Source organism: Myxine glutinosa, chromosome 4 (genome assembly GCF_964187855.1).
Source record: "Myxine glutinosa chromosome 4, kmMyxGlut1.1, whole genome shotgun sequence".
Classification (NCBI taxonomy): Eukaryota; Metazoa; Chordata; class Myxini; order Myxiniformes; family Myxinidae; genus Myxine; species Myxine glutinosa.
In genome coordinates, this window is record NC_136264.1 from 80,231,632 (window position 1) to 80,258,514 (window position 26,883).

Here is a 26,883-nt window from a genome sequence, read left to right on the forward strand (position 1 = left end):
TCCGCCCACAATGGACGCAATACGCCCACTCTAGGCAGGACACAACTAGATCATGATATCAACCTCCCACCCAAGTTTCATCAAGATCGGATGATATCATCGGGTAGTTATGCTGCGGACAGACAGACAGACAGACACACACATAGACACACACACAGACAGATGCACACACATGACGAATATAGTGGTCACTTGATAACTCGTGAACCAAAAATAAAAAGAAATAGCATTGACAAAATGATTGACATCCTCGGCTTAATATTTGGTAGCTCAGCCTTTGGACAAAATAACTGCATTCAAGTGCCTCCTATAGCCATGAAAGAGCTTCATACACCTCTCTACTGGCAGTTTGGCCCACTCTACTTGTGCAAACTGCTCCAGTTCTCCCAGATTTGAAGGGTGCCTTCTCCCAACTGCTGTTTTCAGATCTCCCCACAGGTGTTCAATAGGATTTAGATCTGGATTCATTGTTGGCCACTTCAGAACAGTCCAGCATTTTGTCTTGAACCATCCAGGGTGCTTTTTGAAGTGTGCTTGGGGTCATTGTCCTGCTGCAAGTTGTTTGGATTTCTTTGAAATACTTGTTTAAAATCTATCAGAAGGGAAATCAAATGTGGAAGTGGAGGACAATGTATGAAGATATTCAATTAACATATTATTCGGAGAATCTGGAACATTTTGAAAATGTGCGGAACATCTGTAGCATTAGTTATCTCTGCCTTTCATTTACATCGCGGGTTTGTGTATTTATCTTATTTTAAAATTAATTACCCCATTTTCTATATATCTGAGCCATTTTATGCCATTCAGAGTTACCTTTTACACAATGTTTGCATGTTGTAATCCAGGTTATATGCACATCATTTGGACCCCAGATTTATCCTGGAGCATGGCATGTATTTTTATTTTTATAATTTCATTCAATCCATTTATTTTGGCCATGCTTGAATAACAACGGTCATACAAGATTGGAATCATGTGGACTACAGGCATATTTTTCATTAAGCCTCCTCAGATTCACTTGTTTAACTGTCTTTTGTGATTGGGCAGGGACCTCATGCATGAAAGTTTTCTCTCTCGACTTGATCACTGGCTGTGGCCTTTGGGTCATGAACTAATGGTCCTGGCCACTAAGCACCCATTGGCTAGTGGACTTTACCGCCTGCTAGCTATTACAGCACATGGTGCCACAGTAACGCGGCATTTCTTGGTGAGTGATACTAATGGGAAATTGTCATTGGAGGGAAGTTGTTTGGCTCTCTTTGGGGTATGGTGATAAAGGGGAAAGGTTTGTAATAGGGTACTGGTCGGAAATTAATGATGAAAATGGTAATTGCATATAAAGTGAAGGCACGGATTAAAGAACTTGTATTTTATGCTGTATTTTCACATGCATGATCTGCTTGTCATGACAATCATTTAAGAGAATTTTTTCCTGTATTGAGGATTAGGGATAAGGCAGGTGGTATTTGGGAAGATGCAGAGCAAGTATGGTATGTCTTTCTTCTGGATTTTTTGTTTTGTTTTGGAACAAAGATGGAAATTTTGTTTAGGTAGTGGGTTAAAATATAGAAGAAAGTAGTCGTGGTAAATATTGTCGCGCAACTCTGAGGAACACCAGAGTTGCGGATTGCCGATCACGAAGGCTTTAACTCCCGAGGCGGAAACTCAATGGCGGATTCCAGAACCAAAGCCCCAAGTGCGCGGAGGGGAACAGCGAGAGCCCCGCAGCCTTATCTATTAAATTAACCAGGAAACTGCGTTCAGGTATTTGTACAAGAAAATAATACAAGGGTTACAAAATAATACAAATTATTTTGTATTCAAATAATACAAAATAATACAATAATAATACAAGTGAAAAGCAAGGACAGGAAAAAGCACGTGCCGGTAATAAAATATCCGACTTCGGGATCCCGCACACCAGATATCAAATACAAACGGGGGATGAATTAACAAAAAGAACACGTCATGTATCGTGTAACCACGGAGCTCGGTCTTATCTGCTCTCGTTGTCTTGTCCGTCCAACTCGGCTCCAAACTCCGGCGTGGAGGAATCCTCCGTCCACCTCGCACGCCCCGCTAGGCCCGAGCCAACACCCTCACCGTTGCACACAAGGTCCGTGTACCAAGCTCCGAAGCACCGAGAGGTCCCACCGCAGGACAGCGAGCTCCACTCGGGCTACACCTCAGCCCAACTCGGGCTGCGCAATACGAAAAAGAGCTGCAATAGCGAGTCATTTTCTGCATCTCTCGAACCACTGCCAGAAGCAACTGCTCTGACCAAACTGCGTGCACCCCAGCGAACTGCTAACTCTCAACCACGAATCCAACTCCTCCGGACTGCGCCAGGAATGTAGCTAGTCTCAACTGCGCAATGGCGTTCGGCTCTCGGTAATCCCCGGCCGGTGACGTCAGCATTGGCACACTCCCAACCAATCAGAGCCTCCCCCGACTCGCCGGCTCGCCAATCCCACTGCGCCACTCTCTCTCCCGTCCTTTGTTCCTTGTGTTGTAGCACGTGCTATGCGAGGTGGATAGGCCTCTCGGAGGTATAAATGGTGGCAGTCGTGTGGCGGTGTTCTGGCCTGATTTCTTCCTAAGTCCTGTCAGGGGGGAAGGTGTTATTAATGTTGTACTAAGGGATCCTAACGAAGTGTCTATGTGGTCTGCAGTGCCATAAGGGACAAAGGTTTGATTACCAGGTGAGACATACAAGGGCTCTACTCATTATTCTTACACTACTTAACACACGAATCTCCTGGTAGATTCACAATTATACACCTTAACCGACCAAAACACCTACACATGGACTTATTACAAGGTAGTTTTCCTTACTGCGACACACGAAGCATGTTACCTACTCAGATCTAACTGCTCTACATACCACCGACATAACAATATTTTGATTGTGCTTCTGCAAACCAAGCTAGTCTCAGGGGACTTGTCAAATGGTCATTAAACAACCATCTAACTCATTAATAAGCTTCAGGGAGAGGATATCAATAAGGTGGGCTGGTTGGAGAGTGGAAAGAGATTGCTGATGATGGGGCGGGGCAGTGGAGGAGTATAATGGATGAGGCAGGGTAGAAGCTTGGTACCGTTAAACCTCACCCCTTAAAAAGGGAAGATGAGAAGAACAACATGTGATAAGAGGCAGTTCTGCCAGCCATTGCACCTCATGGCAATGAGCATATATTCGTTTTGAAAACCCTTTCAAAGGAAAGGTTTGGGATACCTACAAGTTGTAGTTCATGTTATAAAAAACATTCTTGAGAAATCGATCTGAATGGCTAAAACAAGGCTATGCTTCACAGTTTAAATTGTATTCAAGCTCTGGGCTCTCTCCCTGAATCAATCATATATTCACTACAACATCTCCACAACTACCCGACCGATATGGGCCAACATTTGTAGGATGCATGCAGACAGCGTGGGGTTGTGCTCCTCATCCTCCTGTAAAGGAGGTAAAAGTGGGGGTTTTCCCCTAATTTGGTTATTTCATTAAAAAACTTCTCAGATACCAATCGGATCCTGACCAAACTGGCCCTGCGGCATCGAGATCATGCCCTAACCTTAAGTTGTGCTCCCCATGGCCATATCTCCCCTGGAAAGGGGCCCACGTTCCCCCTCTTCAAATCCTTCATTTTCACCTAAACAACCCGGCCTCCAAACCAAATCTGACAGGATGCATCAGGACAGGTAGGTCTTCTTGGGTTGTGCTCCTCATCTGGATCTGCCTCCTTGAAGGAGGTCCTAAATTTGGATATTTTTTTCCAAATCTTATCCTCTGAAACTTACCTCCAGATTCAAACAAAACTCGCTTGGAGGCATTATGACCAGGCCCAGATCTAAAGTTGTGCTCCACATAAGCACTGGTTTTGTGGGGCCTGCCCCCTGATCTGTCATTTTCACTTAAACATCTTCTCCATAACAACGAGCCAGGATTGAACCAAATTTGACAGGATTCATCAGAGCATCAGGGTCTTCTTTTTTTTTTTTTTTGTATATAAGATCGAGGCTCATGTAAGAGCTAACATTGAACCACCTTTAGAGGCCATTTTTCCCCGCAGAGCAGGGGTTGGCCTTTTTCGGGCACCGTGGTCCCCTTTTTGAAGCAATGTTTTATGGCCGGATGCCCTTCCTGCCGCCAACCCTGTTAGTCGCCTCTTGCGACACACACGGAATTACCAGTGAACTGGTACTCAATTTGTCGACCTCGGAAGGATGAGAGGCTGAGTCAACCCTCCTGGCATTAATTCAGCGATTGACTGGGATTCAAACCTTGGATCCTTGGATCCTAAGCCAGCACCCTAACCGCTAAGCCAACACTAGGCTTAGTAAGAGCTAACATTAATGACAAAAAAACAAACGGACGCATAAGACGAAATAAAGGGAGCGGGGGACAAGATGGGGAGAGAGGGGGAAGCATACAAGTACAACATTTGAGAGCAGGGACATCGGGAGATCTGTGGGAGGGAGAGGCCTTGGGGGGAGGAGGCATGGGAAAGGTGGTGGGGGATGGGTGGGGGTGAGGTTAAAAAAAAAAAAACACATGGACACTGCTAGGACTTCCAGGAAAGAAGTCTGTATTTCAGAAAAGTGGATCTGGGGTGAATTAACAGGGGTATAAAAGATCAAGGTTTTGGATGGGGGAAGATAAGAGATGGTGGTGAACAGCTTTTTTAAAGACCTGGAGGGAGGAGTGGGAGTGAAGAGAGTGGGGGAGTTTGTTCCAGAGGCGGAAGAAAAGAGGAATGAAAGAGTGAAGGTGAGCAGAGAGTCTTGATTTTGGCAGTTTCACCAAAAGAGGGTTGCAGGCAGATCTTGTGCGACCTGGAGGAGTATTTAGGGGACAGAGCACAGACAGGGCTGGGGGGGCGAGGCCAGAGAGGAGTCGGTAGAAGACAGAAAGACCACCAACCTGCCTGCGGTGAGTAAGTGAAAGGCCCTCACAATCTGCTTCATCGCGGGAGATTCCATTGATTCTGAAAGCTTTGGTTTCAACAGTGTGAAGCCGAGCGAGGTGTGAGGCAGGAGCACCAGCCCAGAGGGGAGAGCAGTATTCCATTGAGCTGCAGATGAAAGCCTTGTATGTGGTGAGGAGCTCAGGTGTGCCAATGAAGGACTTCGCACGACGGAGAATCCCCAGTCGACGACTGGCTTTGGAGGCCAACTTGGAAACGTGTTTTGCCCAGGAAAGATCATGGCAGATTGTGAGACCCAAGAGATTGAGTGACAGAACTTCTTGGAGAGGATTTTTGAGAAAGTAGATGGGAGGGTTGTCCAGACGGTCTTTTCGAAGAGACATAGTGAGAGTGTGAGATTTGTCAAGATTGAAAGACATGTTCCACTTGTTTGACCAGTCTGTGATTTTGACCAGGTCTGCAGAGAGTGAGGAGGCTGCGGACTGCCGATCTGAGGGATGAGGTATGGAGCGGCAGAGAGTGGAGTCATCAGCAAAGAGATAGAGAGGATTTTGCAGAGAGTCAGAGAGATCATTGATGAAGACCAGAAAAAGCACAGGGCCCATAACACTGCCTTGGGGAACTCCAGCCTGAACAGGAAGGGGAGATGAGAGAAATCCATTCAGGGCCACACGTTGACTACGACCAGAGAGGACGTCCGTAAGCCATGTGTGGAGATTTCCATGGATACCATAGGAGGAGAGTTTGGTGAGCATAGCGGGGTGCCAGACCATATCGAAGGCACGTGATATATCAAGGGAGACAGCTCTAATTTCCTGTTTGACATTGAGGACCTCTATCCATTGTTGAGACAGCAGAAGCAGCATGTCCAGAGTAGAGTGACCTGGTCTGAATCCAAATTGATGATCAGAGATCAAGCCATTGGAGAAGAGGAAGGATTTGATATCCGAAGCAATGATGGATTCCATGACTTTGCTGATGATTGGGAGCAGGCTGATTGGTCTGTAGTCGCAAGGATCTGTTTTTGCACATTTTTTGTGTGCAACCGTAATGTTGGCTGATTTCCAAGCTGAAGGCAGATGACCTTGAGTAAAAGAGAGGGTGAAGAGAACAGAGAGAGGGTGTGAAAGAGCGGCAGAGCAGGATTTTTGGACCCGTGAGCTGATGCCGTCATGTCCAGTTGCAGAATCAGAGTCGAGAATTGACAGAAACTTCTCCACATTGTCAGGAGAGAAGGACACAGAGTCCAGGAGCAGCTGGGTACGACTGGGTATGGTGGGTACAGAGAGAGATGTGTTTGGAACACAAGATTTTGAGGCAAACACAGATTTGAGGCATTCAGCTTTTTCATGTGCGGAGTCAGCTTTGTAGCCGTTTGAGGTAAGGGAGGGGATGGAGGGGGAGCAAACACCAGAAACAGATTTGACAGACTCCACCAGGATTTGGAAGAGGGAGACAGGTTTGAGAGTTCACTTTTGAGAGTCGAGAGATATTGTTTCCTGGCTTTCCTGAAGGTGGACACACACTTGTTCCGGGCTTTGTGAAAGGAAATGAGATTGCCTTCCAGGAGGCGAAGGCAAGTTGTTTCAGGGCAACTGCCTCACCACAAGATTCCGTGTGCCATGGACGGGAGGAAGGGAATGACAACTGAAGACGGGATGGGATAAATCTGTGCATGAGAGAGAGCAGTTTACTTTGGAAGAATTGCCAGGATGAGTTCATGTCAGAGGCAGTAGAGATGGGAGACCAGTCCAGATGATTTATGGCTGCTTGAAGACCGTGCCAGTCAGCTTGAGTGATATGCGAATTGTAGTGAAATGCGAATTGTCGTGAAATGGGAATTGAAATTGTCGTGAATTTCTGTGCCTTGTCTTCTATTTGTTGTACTTCTCATCTGGATCGGCTAGCCCCCCATGACGCCAAATTCAGTTACGGTTTTCAGATCTAGGCTTTGGCAAAATCCAATCAGTACCCCATAAACCAAAGTCGATTCTGCTCAAAGAGTCCCTACCCGATTCTACTTTATCGGTTCCATCTCTGCTCACCCCGCCTGTTGGGGAAATAACTATCAGTCCCACACGGGGCTGTTTTTATTTTATTTTATTATCAACGCAGAGTTGAGTTGCCTACAAATTGATGTAAGTATTTTTTTTCCAACAAAGCAGAGAGGTTATTATATATTTTGGTGTTCAAGCTGATGCTTTCTTTTCCCGGATGTCCGGGCCTCAACTTGTACTCAGAATTGACTTATCTATTCTTTTAGACATAATGATTCTGTAGCTTGTTTTAAATACTGTACCTCTATATGATAACATACATATTGAAAAATTATTTACATTCCTAATTTATCTGAAAGTTCTCCCACAATGTAATTCAAATAATATTCACAAAACAATTCATTTGTGTGGTTCTTAGCTACATGAGGCAAAAACAAAAAAATTGAATTATTTTACTCCTAACCTATAATTTTTTTGTTACTGAGGTAAAACTTCTGCCTGTGAAATATTTTTTGGATATATCAAGTTTTAGGGGTTGCACAGTAACTCATGGTTGCCAGCCATTCAATGTTTGTGCCCTATAAGCGTTGATTTCCTGCAATCGGGAAACCTCTTGCGATGTTCTGTCACAACTTGAAGCAGATACTGGGCTTGCTGTTCATCCCTTGTCAGGAGACGATTGTACTCTTCAATGAGAGCAACTGCATACACCAGAGTACAGCTGTACTGTATTCAATTAACTTAAAAACAACTTTAAAATGTGCAGTATGTGCAAGGTCATGGGTCAACTGTAATGGTCAAAATCACAAGTATAGCAGTGGAGAATAAATAATCGACTCCAAACATTTATGCGAGCCAAATATATGAAATTACAAACTCCATGTGCAACCCCAAAACTATTTAAAATTTCACCACAAGGGTTTTTTCATACATACAATTTTTTTTTAAGTGTTAGGAGCCAACTTTGGAAGTACCATAGTTAGCGATGCATTGTGAGGGTCAGGTTGGAATTTACACCTTTATTGTTCTTGCTAACAGATTTGCTAACTACTGTAGTTCATTTTGCTTCACCTTTTCCCGGTGTGTACCCCGGTTTAGAATAGGTACACCGTATCCCTGCGCATCGTAAGAGGCGACTAAGGGTTGGCGTCAGGAAGGGCATCCGGCCATAAAAACATTGCCTCAAACAGGGAACTATGATTGTCATGGGGCCCGCAAGGCTAACCCCTGCTCTAGCGGGGAAAATGGCCTTAAAACGATCATTCTTTCATTCATTCATTCATGCATTCATTTTTCACTCCAAATTGACTTGTGTATGAACGAAGGAAAGGAAAATGGGGAAATTAGCCAATTAGACTTGTACTCCACATTGACTTGTATGCTAAAAAATACGGTATTCTTCTAAACAAAGAAAATTCAAGATTGGTCCCCTGAGCACTGCTTTGAGATGCCAGCCTATATTAGCACAAAAGAACAGTTTACCATAAAGTGCAACACTGCTTTCATGTGGAGAGGTGACCTTATTTAGCCAATGAAGGAAAATACCCCAAAAGCCAGTGGCAGACAGCTTCTTGAGCATGTGCTGATGGTGACAAATGCTCAGAAAACGTTAATGACTGTTGCACCTTGTAATTTTTTATTTTCAAGTGTTGTTTTGTTAAATGCGCTAATATTTTGTTTTATGAATTGGGCGATATAAAAGTTAATTGTGATATTGTCTGCTTACAGGGATACAAGCCACTTGATTTTGCACTCCACTTTGGGATTGAAGTAGATCAGAGAAACAAGCATGATCACTTTTATGTTTTGGCCAAGTTTGCTAAGGAGGTGAGATATGGGTGAATAAAATATAAATATCCATTGAGATCTTGTATTCTTGTTATCCCTGATTTTGTTATATACTGTATATACAGTGCCTTCAGAAAGTATTCACACCCCATGACTTTTTCACATTTTGTTGTGTTACAGCCTGAATTTAAAATGGATTGAATTTTAAATTTTTTTTGTCAGATTTATACAAAATACCCCATAATGTCAAAGTGAAAACATGTTTTCAGAAATCCCCATAATGTGCAGCAAGGGCTGTAATTAGACACGTTATTGGCACTTTCTCCAATCGCAATATGGAGTCAAACAATAACTGATGTATATCATGTGAAGCTGTTTGCTATATGCGATCAACAAAATATAATTTTAGCAAATTCAATTTTTTGCGAATTTGTATGATCTCCTCAATGCATCTATTTGAATTATTGAGAGTTAATTGGATCATTTGATGTATTGTGTTGCAATATGCTGTGTTGTGCTAGGTTTGCTATCGGCTGAAGCAGTTCAAAGGAGAACTCCTCGCAGCTGCCCTCACATTCATCCTTGCCATTCCTGCAGAGATTGTTCGCTACAACCTGCCTCATCATGTCCCGACCATGCAGGTCAGAAACCTTTAAATACAGTCTGCTAGTTGGATTTTTCATTTACCTAACACTCAAAAGGATTCGCAAATGTATGAACACAGCAATTTTATCCACACGAGTTTCATTGAGAGGAACAGTCTTTTATCCTTTTTATAGGATTATCCTTTTTATTATCCTATAGGATTATCCTTTTATCCTTTTTAAAGGCCAAAAAGTCTTGTGTGTATTCAGTCCAAAAGCATTATAATGATCTCAAACCGAGTTGAGTTCCATCGGGTTATTTTTTTTGATGAGAACGACCCACAAAGTCATTTGGGGCTCAACCGAGATGAATTTTGGCCATAGCTAAAGTGTCGTTTTGTCAGGTGTTCATAAGAGATTTATCAACTAAAAGTTGATGATTATGCTTGTTGACAAATCTAGGTGGAGCAGACATTTTGATTCTTAGCCTTTTGTCAGATCTTTTTAACTCTCACAAATAGCTAAGATTCAAACCATCAGCCACACCTCATTTACCATAGCTGTAAGCATCTCATCAACTAAAAGTTTTCACAATCCATTTGTACCTTGTCTGCTGATGCAGACCGACATTGACCTTCATAAGCGGAGTCTTGGTTATTATTTTGTTTGAATGAATTACCATTGATTCTATTCAGGTTTATTCAATTTATTTATCATTGAGACATTTTATAAATCTCTGCTGTTACATATAGTTTAGAGAACATGCACTTTCTTTGGTCGCCAGTAAAAAGGATGTGATTACTTTTATTTTATAAAGGAAAAAGCAACTCTGGACAAGCCATGTCGGACAGTAGCCACACAACCCGATCTGGCCCAGATTGTTATTTGTAAGTGTAAAACAAGCATCTCACACAAATTGCTCCAAAATAATTGATGAATAAATAAATACACCATTTTATTTCAAAACAAAAATTTGCTATTGTTTCGGTGAAATTCACGTTGGGAGAGCATTGGGTCTATGGGGGGAACGATGGTCAAAAGTTCCACTACTTTTTATACTTGAGGCAGCAGAGTGTTGTTATAATAAACAGGTACATTCCATTTTCTGGTCATTTTTTATTATCTAAAATGCACTATACAAGTACTTCAACTTCCCTTCCACCCATCCCCACCCCCCTCCCACCTGAGTTCTTACACTTCTCTTTTAAGATAAAAAAAAAGAACAAAGGCCACTGCCTAGCTCGCATTTAAAACAAGTCAGTGCGTCACTGCGTCATACTGCCATCTCATCGCCCATGGCACAGTGCTAACTAGTGCAAGACTTTTCTTGGCACAAAATCACACAAAGTAGTACACTTCTTGAGAGGGATATAGGCACCCAAAGGTACAATTCCCCTCAGACCAAAAAAGGTGGGAATGAGCAGATCTAGTAACTATGTTGTGCAATTTTTTTTGTAATCGAGTAAAATGCAAAATTGATTAATTTGGAACAATGAGGGAGGTGGTGTTGGGTAAGCTGCCAAAGTCTCATTTATACAATAAGTCAAAAAAGCACATCTATATAAAACAGACAGTATGCCAGATATTTTTCATCAGCTTGTCCCAATTGCTTATACTAAAATTATATATGGTCTGGACACAAAAAGTTTGACAGATGGACAGTTTTGCCGCAAATGGTTCAGCGTCATTTTTTGGTGGAAGAACCAATACTCTGCTGGTAAGTCCAACCCTTATGAGCATATTTCTCTTTCCCCAAATTTAAACTTGGGTTCTGGCGAGAAATTGCAAAAGCAAAATTGCAAAAACAACGAAAGAAAACTTTAAAGCACCTGGCACCATCACAGGCCACCGACACCAAAAAAAGGTATACCGAGGTGCTCATGACCTACGTACAGTCACGTGAAAAAGTAAATACACCCCTTTAGTCCATGGGCCCGGACCCGAAATTTCACTAATTGGTACCACCCGAGGTGGCAAGTTCTAGTAATGATTTTTGGAAAGGTGCATGTATGTGGGATACATGCTGATGTGATAGCAATTCTGGACTGGTAGCTTAGTGGTAGTTATCAGCTATTTTATACCCGCACCCTGTGAAAAGGCATTCGACGGTTCGGATTGATTTAGTCCATGTGTGAAATTTTGGGTACGGGCCCATGGACTAATTGGGCATATTAATCAGAAAGTACTGAGACAACGTAGATCCCAAAATTATCGCTTTATGTCTTATTTTAAACATACAATCTTCACATAGTGTAATTTTGGAATACAACAGCTACTATAATACACGTACGTGATTGTTATGGAAATTGTCACATAAACATGTCACAACATGAAAAGGTCACAACACATATTAATCAAACGGTTTTCTGAATCAAGGGAAAGAAAGTCCAGAGGCTGTACTGAGCTCATCTGCTGAGGTATGTGTATGGGAGGTAGCGTGCATAATTCAGCCTGTCATATGCGAAGCACCATGGGATCATTGCACGAATTGATGCCAGGTGTAGCACCCAGTCTCCCTCTCTTGATGCTCGAATGAGACCCAGCAAGATCTCGACAATGTCCAGATACGACATCCAGAATGCTGAGAGGCTGCCGTTTCCACCTCTGAGGAACTCGAGGTATATTCCAAACAGTTCCATGATGCGTGCGCATGAGCGGTCACCGAGGACCTGCTTCAGGGATGCCTGTGAGATATCTTTGCAGAGGCTGTCAATGATCCTCAGTGTCTCATCCATGTGGACCACATCGTTGGCGTGAGTGGCTTCCAGCCACGAGAGGAAACCCTTCCAGGCCAGTCGAGTGAGTGCCTCATAGACATTCTTGTGTAGGTGGACTGCCCTGTTGTACTTGCGGCCATCCATGACACCATTAATGGAACCTTCTGCGATCACACCAGACTCGATGCAGAGATCTCGCAATCCAGCATCTTGAAATCGCTTCCCTATTATTCCCATCAGTGTGCAGATGGTGTGGAATACTCCGAGCCTGGTGATGGTGTTTTGGAACTTGTCAGGGTGTTTCCATATAATCTCCACAGCCTTTGCATACAGTGCCTGGTCAAAGACACAGACAATCTTTGTCAGGTCCAAGGAGTGCATGATGTTCAGTGACTGGTTTAGCACTTCATTGACAGTCGACATTTGTGTCGCTGGAGCATTAATGGTAGGCAGGTAGCCTACATTGTCTGGAATGACTGTCACGTCATCTCGAGTCCGGATGTTGAAGCCTGTCCAGCTGCTGATTGATTGCTCTTCTTGTTGCGACATGCGTGCCATGACCCAGACAAGATTCTTCTCTTTGGCGAGCTGAGTCTCAGCTGCAGTGTCAGCATCTGCACTTTTGCTCTGTGGTGGTCCCACTCGTTGTCTAGCGTTGTATGCTGGTAGCATTGGTGGTGGTGCATCAATACTTCTCTGCTTTGTTTTTCCTACAGTCAGCATGGTTCTGGTGGACACTGGGGTGATTGGCTTTGCTTGTACGGCAATCCCATTCACTCTGTGAGATGTTCCTTCTCCACTGGTGGTCTCTTCCAGACGGTCGATATTATCCCAGGCTAAGGTTGTGAATATGCCAGGATGGATGTTACCTGGGAGGGCAACATCACTCCCTGATAGCGAGAGCTTTTGGAGACACAGAGCAGTGTCGATCTCTTCCATCTGAGAATAGGACACACTATGGCCGAGTCGGTTGAGGATGTGTATCAACTCTACATTCCCGGTCAGTGACTTGATAGCGAATGGCAGAACGATGTGCTTCGGGGGCTTTATCAGTCCACGTGTTACAGCATATACCATGTCATAGCCGAGTGAACACAGAAGCCGCTGGACTCTTTGAGATGCATGATCAGGGTCATTGGAACCTGTAAGTAGATAGCACAGGAAGACCATGACCGACTCTGGAATGGTAGTGTCCTCTACTTCTGGTTTGACTTCCGGTGGCCAGGCTTGAGGGGCATCTTGGTTCTTGATGTCGGCTCTCATTTTCAGGGCTGCTTTGGAGACCACATCTTCAGCATGGAGGCCTTTATGAGTATGCAGCTCTGCTTGTAGCGATTGGTATTGTTTGGCAAGTTCGTATATGGACAGGTTGTCTGGAAACAGGAGGAGTTTCCCTTTTCCCTCAGAGAAGATGTGCAGGGAGTCTGCAAACTCGCTTTCCAGTTTCCGTCGTATGTGTTTCTTGGTTGATTCCCTTACATGGGCAATACCAAGAGAGTTCATTGAAGCCACCAGTCTAGAAGAGAGATCAGTCATTGTCATCACTTGAGGATTGCCAAAAAGCTCCCTTCTGATGAACAGGAACAGCTCATTGTAGGCCTGATCCACAGCAGCGCCATACTGAGCTTCAGCATCATCATCTTGGCTTGCATCCTGTCCACTGCGAACTTCTCTTTTGGTATAGAACCGATAGCACGACCTATGATAGTGACCTTCTGCAGCTACCAGGTCTCTGCTGACTATGGCAAGGATTCTGCTGTCCATTTTCTCCATGGCTACATTCCTGATTGTGGCGTCAGCTCGCAGTTCTCGACATTGTATGAGGATTTCTCTCGTCTTCTGTCCTTTAGCATACTTGGTGTCTTTCTGGCAGAAAATGCACTCTGCCTCATAAGTCCTTGATGTGCTTGCACATTGTCTAGCTGCTCTCTGTGATCCTGTGTCTTGAGCAGGTTCACTGGCACTGGCACATTTGAGGATGCCATCAAGATGTCTTTTCATGGTGAAGAGACTGCGACATTTTCTGTGGTACTGGATTGTTGGAATCTGTCCATCAGGAAGGTTCGTAGCTAGTTTCAAAATTGCTGCATGTTTTCTGATCTGGGCTGCCCTCAGCAATGTTCTCCATGAGTCAATGTCTTGTAGTGAAACCAGCTTGTCTGTATTGTCATTGGAACAGTGGATGATGCACTCCACTCGTGGCCGCTTTAGTGGCAGGCTGCTTGCTCCGTCAGAGGCCATGTTCAGTCAGTTTTCACCTGCAACATAGAATTATCAATCCACATTACTATGTTGCACAAATTAGTAGTCTGCCAGTCCTTAATTATATTTAATTACACTTAATTAGACTGGTGAAACCAGTGGACTGATATCTGAAAGCAAATCAAGCATTCATGACTGGACTTATTCTAACCAGGCTGCAAATGTATATCACCACTGATGAGGGGAAATCAGCACTTTACATATCTGTCATATATTTTCTGCTTAACTAAATAGACATAATTATTGCAGAGCCTCTTGTTCTTGCCTCACCTACCAGGAAGTATCCACCAGTGGCCAAGTATACGGAATACGGAAGAAAACTGGACACTGCCAGCATCCAACATATATTTTGTTCTTAACTAAGACACTAAAACTGAAGAAAAAGTTAGTTTCCACACATGAATAAATACAAGAATATGTATTATATAGTATAACATACATGTCTTTATTACAAACATCCATTTGCTAAGATATTTAAGCATGTTACATTGTCTATTCAGCTAAAAAAATGATTTGGAAGATGATACTAGTAACAACAGCGCGGAGTTGCGGTATCGCGATTAATGCAAAAACAGCTTTCCTGCAAGAAAAATGAAAAAGCTACCCATTTGGAATTGCTATCACATATTATTTTACTTATATGGGTGTAACAAATAAATTGGCACCATGGAACTTTTGCCACCTCGGGTGGTACCGATATCTGGTCTGGCCCATGGACTACTTGTAAAGTTTTGACTTTTTCAACATGTTTCAACATACAGCTATCTGATCTTTATTTCAACAATATTGATAGATAAAGGTGATACAATATAACAAATATCATGAAACATTTACATTTTGTAGTCCAATGTATAATGTAAATAAACATAAATGCAAATTTCGCATGTGGAAAAAGTAAGTACACCCTTGGCTCTAATAGGTGGTATTGCCCCCTTTGGCAGAAACAACCTCAAGTAGGCGTTTCTTATAACTGTCTACCAGTCACTGACATCAACTGGGAGAAATTTTTTCCCACTCCTCCATGCAGAATTCTTTCAGCTGTGCGATGTTTGAGGGGTTTCTTGCATGCACAGCTCGTTTCAAATCCCCCCACAACATCTCGATGGGATTTAGATCCGGGCTTTGACTTGGCCATTCCAGAACCCTCCATTTCTTTCTTTTCAGCCATTCCTTTGTGGATTTACTGGTATATTTAGGGTTATTGTCATGTTGCAAGGTCCATCTTCGGTTGAGCTTCAACTTTCCGACAGATGGCCTCACATTATCCTCAAGCACCCTCTGGTACAATGAAGAATTCATAGTGGATTCTATGATGGTGAGCTGCCCAGGCCCTGATGCAGAAAAGCTGCCCCAAACCATAATATTTCCACCACCATGCTTTTCAGTTGGTGTCAGGTTCTTGTGGTCAAATGCTGTTTTTGGTTTTCGCCAAACATGTCTTGTGGTACTGTGGCCAAATAGCTTTACCTTTGACTCATCTGTCCAGAGCACATTGTTCCAGAAGTGCTGGTCTTTGCCTAGGTGTTCATTGGCAAACTTTAGTCTTGCCCTGATGTTCTTTTTGGACAGCAAAGGTTTCCTCCTGGCACACCTCCCATGTAGATCAAATTTGTGCAGCCTCTTTCTAATGGTAGACTCGTGCACTTTGACATCAACAGTGGCAAGAGCTACCTGTCGGTCCCGTGATGACATTCTGGTGTTCTTGGAGACTTCTTTCAGCATCTTGCGGTCTGCTCTCGGGCTGAACTTGCTCGGGCGGCCTGGCCTGAACAAGTTGGCAGTTGTTTGGAATCTTCTCCACTTGTGGATGATCTTCCGGACAGTCGAATGATTGATTTCAAATTGTTTGGAGGTCTTTTTAAATCCCTTCCCAGACTCGTGGGCATCTATGACCTTCTTTCTGATGGCCTCAGAGAGCTCTTTTGATCTAGGCATGGTGACGCTGCACACTTCAACAACAAAGAGCAAACCAAACGAAATGTCTGAGGTTTACATAAGACAGGTTCCTCCAAGATCCTCTCTAACGATGCTCTAATCATTTGCACCTGAGCTGGTGCACCTGATTCTAATTTTAGGTATTTGAAGTTGTGATAAATATAGGGGTGTACTTACTTTTTCCACATGCGAAATTAGCATTTATGTTTATTTAAATTATACAATGGACTACAAAATGTAAATGTTCCATGATATTTGTTATATTATATCACCTTTATCTATCATTATTGTTGAAATGAAGATCAAATAGCTGTATGTTGAAATAGGTTGAAAAAGTCAAAACTTTACATGGGGTGTACTTACTTTTTCACATGACTGTATATCTATGAATGACATTACTTGCTCTGTCTGGAGGAAGAAAAAAAAAATTGGGCACAAAGCAAAGCTGCTGTTGTTTGGCTGTCAGCTCAACAAAATTTGATGTCTGTAATGGTACAGAAGCTCTATTAATTTGCTGATGAAACAAATTTTTTTTTTTTTTTTTTTTTTGTATACCAAGTTGTGGCTCGTGTAAGAGCTAATACATAGACCATATAATAAAGGTGAGTTGGTGACAAGAGGGGGAGAGGATGCGAAGCACAACAAAAGTAGAGAACAGAGATATCGGGAGATCTGTGGAAGGGAGAGGACTGGAGTGGGGTACACAGGATAAACAAGATGGACACTACAGGGACTTTCAGGAAAGAAAATGGAATTTGAAGGGGTGGATTAACAGGGGTAGAAAAACTTACAAGCAAGAAAAAAAAGAAAAAACTCCAGAAAAAAAAGAAAGAAAAACATTAAAGAAAAAAATGGAGGATAGGGGGAAAAAAATCCCCCCAAATTTTTTTTGATGGCTTTACACTTGTACAGCATGGCTACATCCAATTTTACACTGGACGAGCAACCTGTGAATTGTTCATTTTCTCCATGCTGGGTTGACTGATCATTTTAGTTTTTTTACTTGTGAAAATCAAGGATTTTTCAAGTATATTGGTTGGTCATGTGTGTTATTCTGTCTGTCTGTCTGTTTGTCTGTTTATTTGTGTGTATGCCAATCGCTTGCATGTCACCATTTGAAACTGATCTTTATGAAACTTCACGAAATGGTAGAGTTTGTCATAAGCAAGAAGCCTATTTTGAGGTCAAAAGGTCAATCGGCCAAAGATCAACAACTTTGTCAAATTTCTAAATTCATAAATTTTCATCCAATTAACTTGAAATTTGAAGATTTGCATATCAGGCTTGCAAATTTAATCATACATTCTTTTTGAGGTATACATAGGCCAAATTTCTAAAATCCTCAATTTTCATCCAATTGACTTGTTATTTGAAGAGGATTTGCATGTCAGGTCACTGAATACAACCACCAATTATTTTAGAGATTAATATAGGCCAAAAGATCAACATAGGCCAAAGGTCAGCAACTTATTTTGTGGATTTCACAAGTATCGTGCTATGCACAACATCTTTCTTTTATTTTATTCATTGTTTGTTGTACCAAAGTGATAATTGTGTACTGGGACACAACTTTTCACTATAACTGCAGTTCTTTGTGCCAATTTCATTTTGCTACATTATTTGGTGTACTGGGACTATGTTGTATATCAGTGGCTTTCTTCACTGCATATTTTTCCTCGTGCAACTGCAAGCAAACAATGTGGCATATTAAACAGTTACTTTTTCGAATTTGGAAACTCGTTTCCTTGAAAGGCTGCACAAACATTCCAAGTGTTGTGATTAATCATTTGCTTTGTTTGTTGCTAAACAACATGTATGTTCTTGAATGTGTCAGATGGCCTTGCGCCTTGGCCTCAGTTTTCCTCCTTTGGCTGAAGCTGCTCTCGTGGCATTAGAGTGCTGGGCCATTACACTGCCCAGTGAGCTGCTGGCTCCACACCTTCCTCTTCTGCTGCCTGCTCTCGAAGGATATCTGAATACAACTGAAATAAACGGTAACTTTACCATTATCATCTTTGTTATAGAACTCGTTTTAAAAAGGCACTGTAAAAAGGAGATGGTAGGAGAGGAAGCAGAATGGGTAATTCAAATCATTCTCTAACTTGTCACACACAAGTCCAATCCTGCTATACACAAACCTATACGCATTTATTATGCCATTGTCTTTAAAAATAACTTTAAAAAATTACGTATAAAATATATTGTTTGCAGGATGAAAGATTATGCTGAGTCGAGTGAGTTTTGTTCATGCCATGTGTGACCAATACTTATGATCTATTAAACTATGTGCATAGATGCAACATCAAACCAACATTTCAGTTTTAATTACCAATTTAAGACATGAGTGGAAAAAGTACTTAAGTCACCTTTTTGGGCAAAGTGAGTTGGATCCAGGAACTCTATCTACAGTATGATACCGGTCCATATCTGTAATCATTTTTCATCGTTAGTCAGGTTCACTATGTCAATAAATTATATTTCGTTCAAAATCATGGTAGATTAGCAAACCTGTACATTTTTGGAAAGGTTATAGCATAAGGAAACTAAAAATCAATGTTTACATTTGGAGAGATACCTGTATGGCGGCCATTTTGGATTTTCAAAATGGCCACTGTAAAATACATATTTTGTTCTATTTCTGCCTCTAATTACCCTAAAAACTTAAAAAAATATACTAAACCTATATTTTCAGGGACAAGGAATCCAATGAAAGTATCAAATTAGTGCTATGGGGAATGGTAAGACACGAATCAAAGGTTTTGAATTGCAAAATACTGTCTTTATATTCGCGATAAGTTGCATAATCAAATACATGTTATCATTTTGTACAGGCAGTTAATAACATCAAAATGTGTCACAATAATTCATATCACCAAACATACACAGGCAGTCAGCAAAATCATATATACACATGCAGTCAGTATAACTTCACATCTACACAGGCAGTCAATGACAAAATATACACAGGCAGTCAATGGCATCAAACATACACGATTACAGAATATGCCATTTAGAGTTCGTCATCACTGTCCTGTGTGTCGTATCCGACAATATAGTCTGCATCGTTTTCACAGTCCGTTCCACACAAGCAAAGGTCAGTCAAATTGATTGGCAAATCGAATTGGTCGAATGGTCGATCGAATCGAATTTGATGAATCGAATCGAATCGAATCGAATCGATCAAATTGGTCGAATGGTCGAATGGTCGATCGAAGCGATTGGTCGAATGGTCGAATTGGTCGAATGGAATTGGTCGATTGGTCAAATTGGTCGAATCGAATTGGTCAGAATTGGCAAATGTAAACATTGATTTTCAGATTTTCCATGTAATAACGTTTCCAAAAATGTATAGGTTTGCTAATCTACCATGATTTTGAACGAAAAAACATAGTGAACCTGACTACGAGTTATGTTGTGACTAATGTACTTCTTCCACTCGGGTCTTCAATTTAACTCGTTTTAATTGCAATAGTAAGTTGCCTGTGCCCACATGGCTTTCCACACGGGGTTGGGATGGAGAGGCAAAAATGAAAATGGTGTCTTCTGCCACCGAGCTGGAAAGCTGGGAGTAACAATTCGCAATTTTTGTCACATATGATATAATGTAAATGCTGTAATAGCGGCGAGGTCTTCCATTTGAAACTGCTTGTTTCAACAACATATGTAGCTTTTTGATGCCCAGGATCCTTAATAAATATTTGTATTGGTGTCATAGTATAATCCTACTATTAATTTGCAATTGGTCACTGGCTTTGTGTGTTAATGCAGATGCAATAAAGATGGCATTACTCTCTTTGGAGCACAAGACCAAAGTGTTTCAAACAAACTAATAAACTATAACTGGTGAAGTTATAAGTTAGCCTTGACTGTATACAAAAAGGCAATTCCAGAAATGGGAGTGAAGTGGAGATATAATTATGCCTCCGCCGATGAAGGCACCAGAGGCATTGTGTGTTTTGGGTTGTCTGTCTGTCCGTGATAGGTTTTCGTTGCTGCGATAACTTAAGAACAGCTGAAGGGATCTAAGCCAAACTTGGTACAAGTATGTATAACGATTAAAAAGATGAACTGTCTAGATTGTGGGCTCAAGAGGTCAAAAGTCAGAGTTATTTTCAGTAAAAAAAAAATCTGTTACCAAGTTAACTTGTGAACCAGTGATGGGATTTTGACCAAACTTGGTATAAGTATATATTATGATGCAAAGATGAACTGATTATATTTCGGTGTCAAAGGTCAGTGGTCATGTCAGGTAAAAATGTGTGTGATACTTGAGAACAGCTGAAGGTTTTTAAACCAAACTTGGAACAAGTATATATAATGATGTAATAATGTGGGCGGAGGCAAATCGGTCAGCGTTGCAATGTCGAAGAGTGCCGTTCTGGTTTTTCATATGCTTCAGGAAATTATACTTTGATGCTACTTATTGGCCTAATTATATGGTATTTTCACTTCAATAAGACTTTAAAGCAAACATAAAAGCTGATTACTGAATGAGTGAATCAGAATGGCCAAGCTGGAAACAGTTACGGTGATCAAATTGAGGACTCAAACGTCACACAACTAACTGTAAACCAGACAAGGCAGCACCCACAAAATGCAAAGGAAAAACTTTGAAAACTCACTGAGGTTGTATTTGTTGCTTTATGGTACATTTTTGCATTGAGGACTATTAAACAATACAAAAAACAATAATGATAACATTTAGCAGTTATTTGATTTTTAAACTTAATCAGTGGTTAGCTTTAAAAGAATGGTGAGAACTTGCAGCATACCACTCCAAGAAAATAACTTTGAAATACATGTAGACCAGCCGCTGTTGTAGACAGTCGAGTGCCACTTAAATTGTATATGGGCATTAAATAAAATATATATTTGATTTTGTAGTTAGAAGGCGATAATTAAAAAGAAGTTGTGTTTGGTGCTCTAATGAAAACTGGGGAATGCATCTTACGTAGTATTCATTTATGGTCACCTGAATGGAAGGTTGGTGTTGGCAGATTCAGTATAAACCTGCTGAGGTGGTGCCAGGGTTGGAGGGTTCTCATTTTAAGGAAAGACGAGGGAATACAGGAATTTTTATGCCCGAGAAAAAAGGATTCCGTCAGGATATAACAAATATGTGAATTACTTTTCAAGGATTGATGGAGCAACATTCCAAAAAAATTTTTTTGATCTTGGAAAGTGTGATCGGAACAAGAGATGGGATTTGAGGAAAGTAAGTTGCAACAATGAATAAGTTTAACATTAAGGATCACAGAAACAGTTGTATGAGTTTTAGTTAGGTTCTTGGTTTGAGAACAACCTCAGGTGAAATTATGGTATTTTAAAAATTTAACAATGCTATTCTGTGGAAGTTCTTTCATATCCACATCCAACCCCTTCTCTGATACCACCAGGTGAAAATACCTGGAAGTTGTTGCCCAACTCCTCATCCAGCAGAAGGAAAGTTCCCGTGAAGTTGTTCAGCAAAACCAAATCTAAAGTCCTGGTGAGAATTTTTCATTGTCTTTCCTCACACCCAAAAACACTTTCTATTTCAGTATGTACATTCAGTTTTATCCTCATTGCTCAACCACCCTGATTTAATTTTCAACGTTTATACCCATGAATGCACACTATCGCTGCTTGATTGATACACATTTCTCATGTCAGCAAATGGAAGAAAGTGCAATGGCAAAGCTTCAGCTTCGTCTTTTACGAACTCTGGGCTCACTTGGTGGTCGTCTCAACCGCTTCTTGATTACAGGTAACATGACGCACTCTCCTGCTAACACTGCTCTCCAATTTGTAATTATGTTGTTACTGACAGGATCATTTCTCAACCAAGTAGGCACTTTGTGAATTATTTTTTCTTCATTATGGTGTTATATAGGAAGGAAATTTGTCTTTGTTAATCATGTGTGCTGATATACTTATCATGAAATGCGCAATTACATTCAATACACAACAACGACAACAACAGGCATTTTAAGGCCATTTTCCCTGCTAGAGCGTGGGTTAGCCTTGCGCGCCCCATGACAATCTTCTCCATTTTGCCCTATTTTCCACATCCCCCCTTGTTAACCCCCATGCCCGCATTTCTTCTTCCACCATCTTTAGCCAAGTCTTTCTCAGTCTTCCCCGTCCTCTACTTCATTCCACATTCATTTCCATCATTCTTCTCAACCAGTCACTTTCATCCTTCCTCAACACATGACCAAACCATCTCAACCTGTTTCTCTTCACAGTATCAATCACAGGCTCTATTCCCATCATCTTTCGCAATTCATTCATTCATTCATTCATTCTCTCAATGATAATCCACATATCCACCGAACTACATTTTTGATGAACCCACTCTACGCACATTGTACATTGAATGGAGTTCACTCCAACACCCTTCCTGCACACAGCACACAGCCACTTCCCAGTTCTTTCCCCGTCACCACATGCTTTACCACTTGCCATCACCTTCGTTTTTCCGATATTCACCTTCAGACCTTTTGTCTCCATACATTCCTTCCACTTGTTCATCTTCTCCTTCCGTCCATCCATACTTTCCGCAATCAACACCAGAGATCATCTGCATACAACAACTCCCACGGTAAACCCTCCTTTACATTCTGAGCCAGCACCTCAATCACAGCTACAAATAGTAGTGGACTTAGTACTGACCCCTGATGCACTCCCACCTTCACCTCAAACTCACCACTGCTCCCGTCCTTCGTCCTTACAGCTGTGCGCACTCTTTACAATTATGAAAGTATGAATTGATTTTTGCATTGAAATTTTAATGAAAATGAAATTTTACATTTGTTACGGATTCGTCACTTCCGTTGTTGTGGTTTTCATCCACTGTAAACATTTTTGATTCCATGTACTATTATTGTTGTCGTTTAAGGGAGATAGAGATTTCTATTTTCAAAAGGCAAAAAAGTTAATGTTTTAAATGAAACCGGAACCGGACGACGACGAAGAGGAAGAGGAGGAAAAAGAAGGCGGAGCGAGAGAGTCGGACAAGAAGAAGCCGTGCGGCGTTGAGGTTTTGAGCCAACGCTAGCGAACGGAGGTCACGAGCGAACTTTTGGGTTTCCTGGGAAATGGATTTCTTGTGACAGAGTTGTGATCGCTGTGACAGACCAACCTGCGTGTCAGGTTTTGGCGGTTGATTCCGAGGAGAATCATCGTCGGGCCGTTACGCCTCGAGAACGGGCCATCGGCCATTTTGACTCACGCGCTTTGCGCGTCGCACAAGGTCTTTGCTTCGCTTCAGCCGTTTTCACCGCATTCAGACGTTTATCTGGTGTGTGTGTGTGTGTGTGTAACGTGGATTTTGAAGGTAAATCTGCGGTTCGCCGATTTGGAGCCGTGAAACGTCCATACCCGAGGGTGTGATGTCCCAGTCGCCTGGAGGGCGCCTTTGGATTTCCCAGTCGCCTTGAGGTCGCCTTTGCGCAGCTTTGGCCGCGTGACTGTGACTGTCATCCGAACGGGATTCTGGTCTCGATTGGACATCGTTCTGATGATCGCTGGAGCGGATCGACTTGGGCTTGATGCCGGAATAGAGACATTGGGGAATGTTCTTCTTTTCGCTCACTTTGAGCACAGTGAGTTATATTGTACGAACCTGATGGTACGATCATAGGAAATATATATTGGTTGTACAATTGATTACTATTGTTGTTTTACTGTTATTCTTGTGTGATGTTAATACAATATTTGTTTGTTGGTAACAATTGGTGTGGCTTCACCATTGATCTTTGACATACAGAATAACACATTTTTCTGCCGTGACTCCTCTCGGGGCTCGGAGGAACACCGTGACCGGGGCTTGCGGAGGGGCACGTAACAGAAATTTGGGGCTCATCCGGGAATTGGCCCAAATAGAAATTGGGGGCTCGTCCAAAAATTGGCCCAAATTGAAATTGGGGGCTCGTCTTTGCTGACAAAAATTTCGTCCGGGATAGAATTCCCTAACATCCTCGTCCGGGATTAAATTCCCAAACACTCGTCCGGGATCGAATTCCCGAACATTCCCAAAATTCCCAAATTTGGACTTTTTCTAACATTCCCAAATTTTTCGAAAAAAAAAAAAATTGAAATTTTTTGTGTGAAGGTTAACAGGTGCTAACTAATAGTCACCATGGTGTTTGACGCAGAAAAGTTTGCGGTATCCCCTAATGAGGCACACACAGTTCCAAGCGTTAAAAAGATCGGAACTCTTGATATTGGCCAAACATTTTAACTTGGAGGTCCGAGCTCATATGAAGAAAGCAGAGATGCAGACATTGGTGGTAGAATCTATGGTGGGACAAGGAAAATGGAAAGAGGTAGCCTTGGATTGGTTACCCGAGGAAAAAGAAAACGTGGAGCCCCGGAAAATGGAGATGCAACTGCAGAGCCAGGAAAGGTTAAAAGCAGAGGAAAGGAAAGCAGAAAAGGAAAGAGCCGAGGAAAGAAGAGCTGAAAGGGAACTCGGGGAAAGAAGAGTAGAACAGGAATGATAACTCGAGGAGAGAAGAGCAGAGGAAAGGAGAGCTGAAGAAGAAGGAAGAGCAGAGGAAAGGAGAGCCGAAAGGGAGTTAAAGGAACGTGACATGGAGTATCAGAAGGAACTTAAACTCAAGGAGCTGGAATTAATGAGAGAACGGAGAGAAGTAGTATCCATGCCGGCTGGTTCGACAACTAGTCAGAACACATGGGATGTTGTTAGGCATGTGAGGCTGGTTCCACCCTTCAATGAAAAGGAGGTAGCCAAGTTTTTTTTACACTTTGAGAAAGTGGCTCAAATGCTAAAATGGCATGTGGGGTCCTGGACTATGTTAGTGCAAAGTGTTCTGGTGGGTAAAGCTCAAGATATCTTGAAGGGTTCCGGTCCGGTCCAGAGAGGACGCTGGCGTCGCTTGCTCACCGCTTCTCCGACTGGGCCATTGTCTTTAGCTTGCTTCTCTGGTGGTCGTGGCGGATTTTTGGCCATTGAGTCTGCCCTCTGCATGGTCCCGGCTCTGCTCCTAGCTTCGCCTGCCCAGCTCCTTTGCTGTTTCCTCGGGCCCGCTTCCGTGGGTTGTGGCCATTGTTTGCAGCGGTGGTGGTGGCGGTTTGCCGCCGTGATCTTGATTAGCGGCGGCGGTCGTTTGCCGCTGCATCTGCCGCTTTGCCTCCTCAACCTTGGCCTCGTGCTCGTCTCTTCGCTCCTGTCTGCCCTCTGCTCGGTCCCGGCTCTGCTCCTGCCTTCACCTGCCCGGCTCCTTCGCTGTTTCCTCGGGCCTGCTCCCGTGGGTTGTGACGATTGTTTCGCCTCCTCAACCTTGGCCTTGTGCTCGTCCCTTCGCTCCTGCCTGGCATGGCTCTGCGGTACTCCGCCGCAAGGCTTCTTCTGCTTAATACCCGCTCCACCCCATCATGCATCTCTGCAATCAAATCCAATGGACTCCTGCGACGACCCAGGTACATTCACCGTGGCTCCGGTCGTAAGTTTGTTCATTTACAATCAGGTCACTCCATCCCCGTCCTCTGGTCGGCTCAGCGCACTCCCACTCATCGTCCCAGCGCACCTGGTCACAGCAACGCACACAATCGCACCTCCTGTCTGCGAACCCTGGCCAAATCACCTGAGTTCATCCCCGCCGTACAAAACAACATCAAGCTCACCCTGTTCAATACCCGGTCCCTCAACAACAAATCCCTCATCCTCAACGACTACATCCTGGAAAATAAACTGGACTTTCTCTGTCTCACTGAAACCTGGCAACAACCTCTGGACTACTTCGCACTCAACCTCACCACACCCAATGGATATTCCTACATCAATAAACCACGCTCGGAGGGCCGAGGTGGTGGAATTGCCGTTATTCACCGACAAGACATCAGGACCAGCCTCATCTCCATCGCATCTGCTCCATCATTTGAACACCTGGCTTTTAAACTCTCTGGTCACACACAGTCAGTCATGGCTGTTGTCTACCGCCCTCCCAAACCACACCCATCATTCCTGTCTGACTTCTACTTTCTGACCCAGCTATGTTCCCTCTCCCCCTCAATCCTCCTCCTTGGTGATTTCAATATCCACATGGACTCCACTGACTCCACGATAACCACTGACTTCACTGATTTACTCACCTGCTTTAACCTCACTCAACATGTCAACTTTCCTACCCATAACCGTGGTCACATTTTGGACCTTGTCTGCTCTACTGGATTAATCTTGCACCATCTCTCTGGCTCCGACCTCACCCTCTCTGACCACTTAGCCATCACTATGACCATCAACATCCCCGCCCCAACACCAAGGCATTATCGCACTATCAACTTCCGTAAGCTAAATGCTCTTTCACCTACCTCATTCTCATCCACCCTCTCTGAAAAAATGTCCACTTCTCCCTTCGTTGACCTCCACACCCCTTCTGATCTCACTGACTACTACAACCACACTCTCTCCTCCTGCCTTGACCAACTTGCGCCTATAAAAACCAAAACAGTTTCTTTCACCCATTCTGCTCCCTGGTTTACCCCTGAACTCCGCCTGATGAAAACTCGTGCTCGCCAACTTGAAAGACTCCGCAATAAAACAGGTCTCACAATTCACTCCCAAGCCTACAAGGACCACCTACAACACTACAAAGATGCCCTCTCCCGCGCCCGCTCCGCCTACTACTCTCAAATTATCCACTCTGGCTCCGGAAACCCAAAAGTA

The 26,883-nt window shown here is 42.8% G+C and overlaps 1 protein-coding gene across 3 annotated transcripts in view; it reads left to right on the plus strand.

The window, feature by feature from the left end:
• PRKDC (protein kinase, DNA-activated, catalytic subunit) overlaps positions 1-26,883 on the plus strand; it is a 334,330-nt gene that overhangs the window by 76,795 nt on the left and 230,652 nt on the right. For all 3 annotated transcript variants that reach the window (XR_010984003.2, XM_068112798.2, XM_068112799.2), the window contains exons 18-23: positions 1,051-1,210; positions 8,654-8,752; positions 9,235-9,354; positions 18,046-18,205; positions 21,608-21,699; positions 21,864-21,957. Coding sequence is in view for 2 of the 3 variants with exons in the window: in XM_068112798.2 (XP_067968899.2) it covers positions 1,051-1,210; positions 8,654-8,752; positions 9,235-9,354; positions 18,046-18,205; positions 21,608-21,699; positions 21,864-21,957 (725 nt within the window). In the remaining variant the exon portion in view is untranslated. The remainder of the gene's footprint in view (positions 1-1,050; positions 1,211-8,653; positions 8,753-9,234; positions 9,355-18,045; positions 18,206-21,607; positions 21,700-21,863; positions 21,958-26,883) is intronic.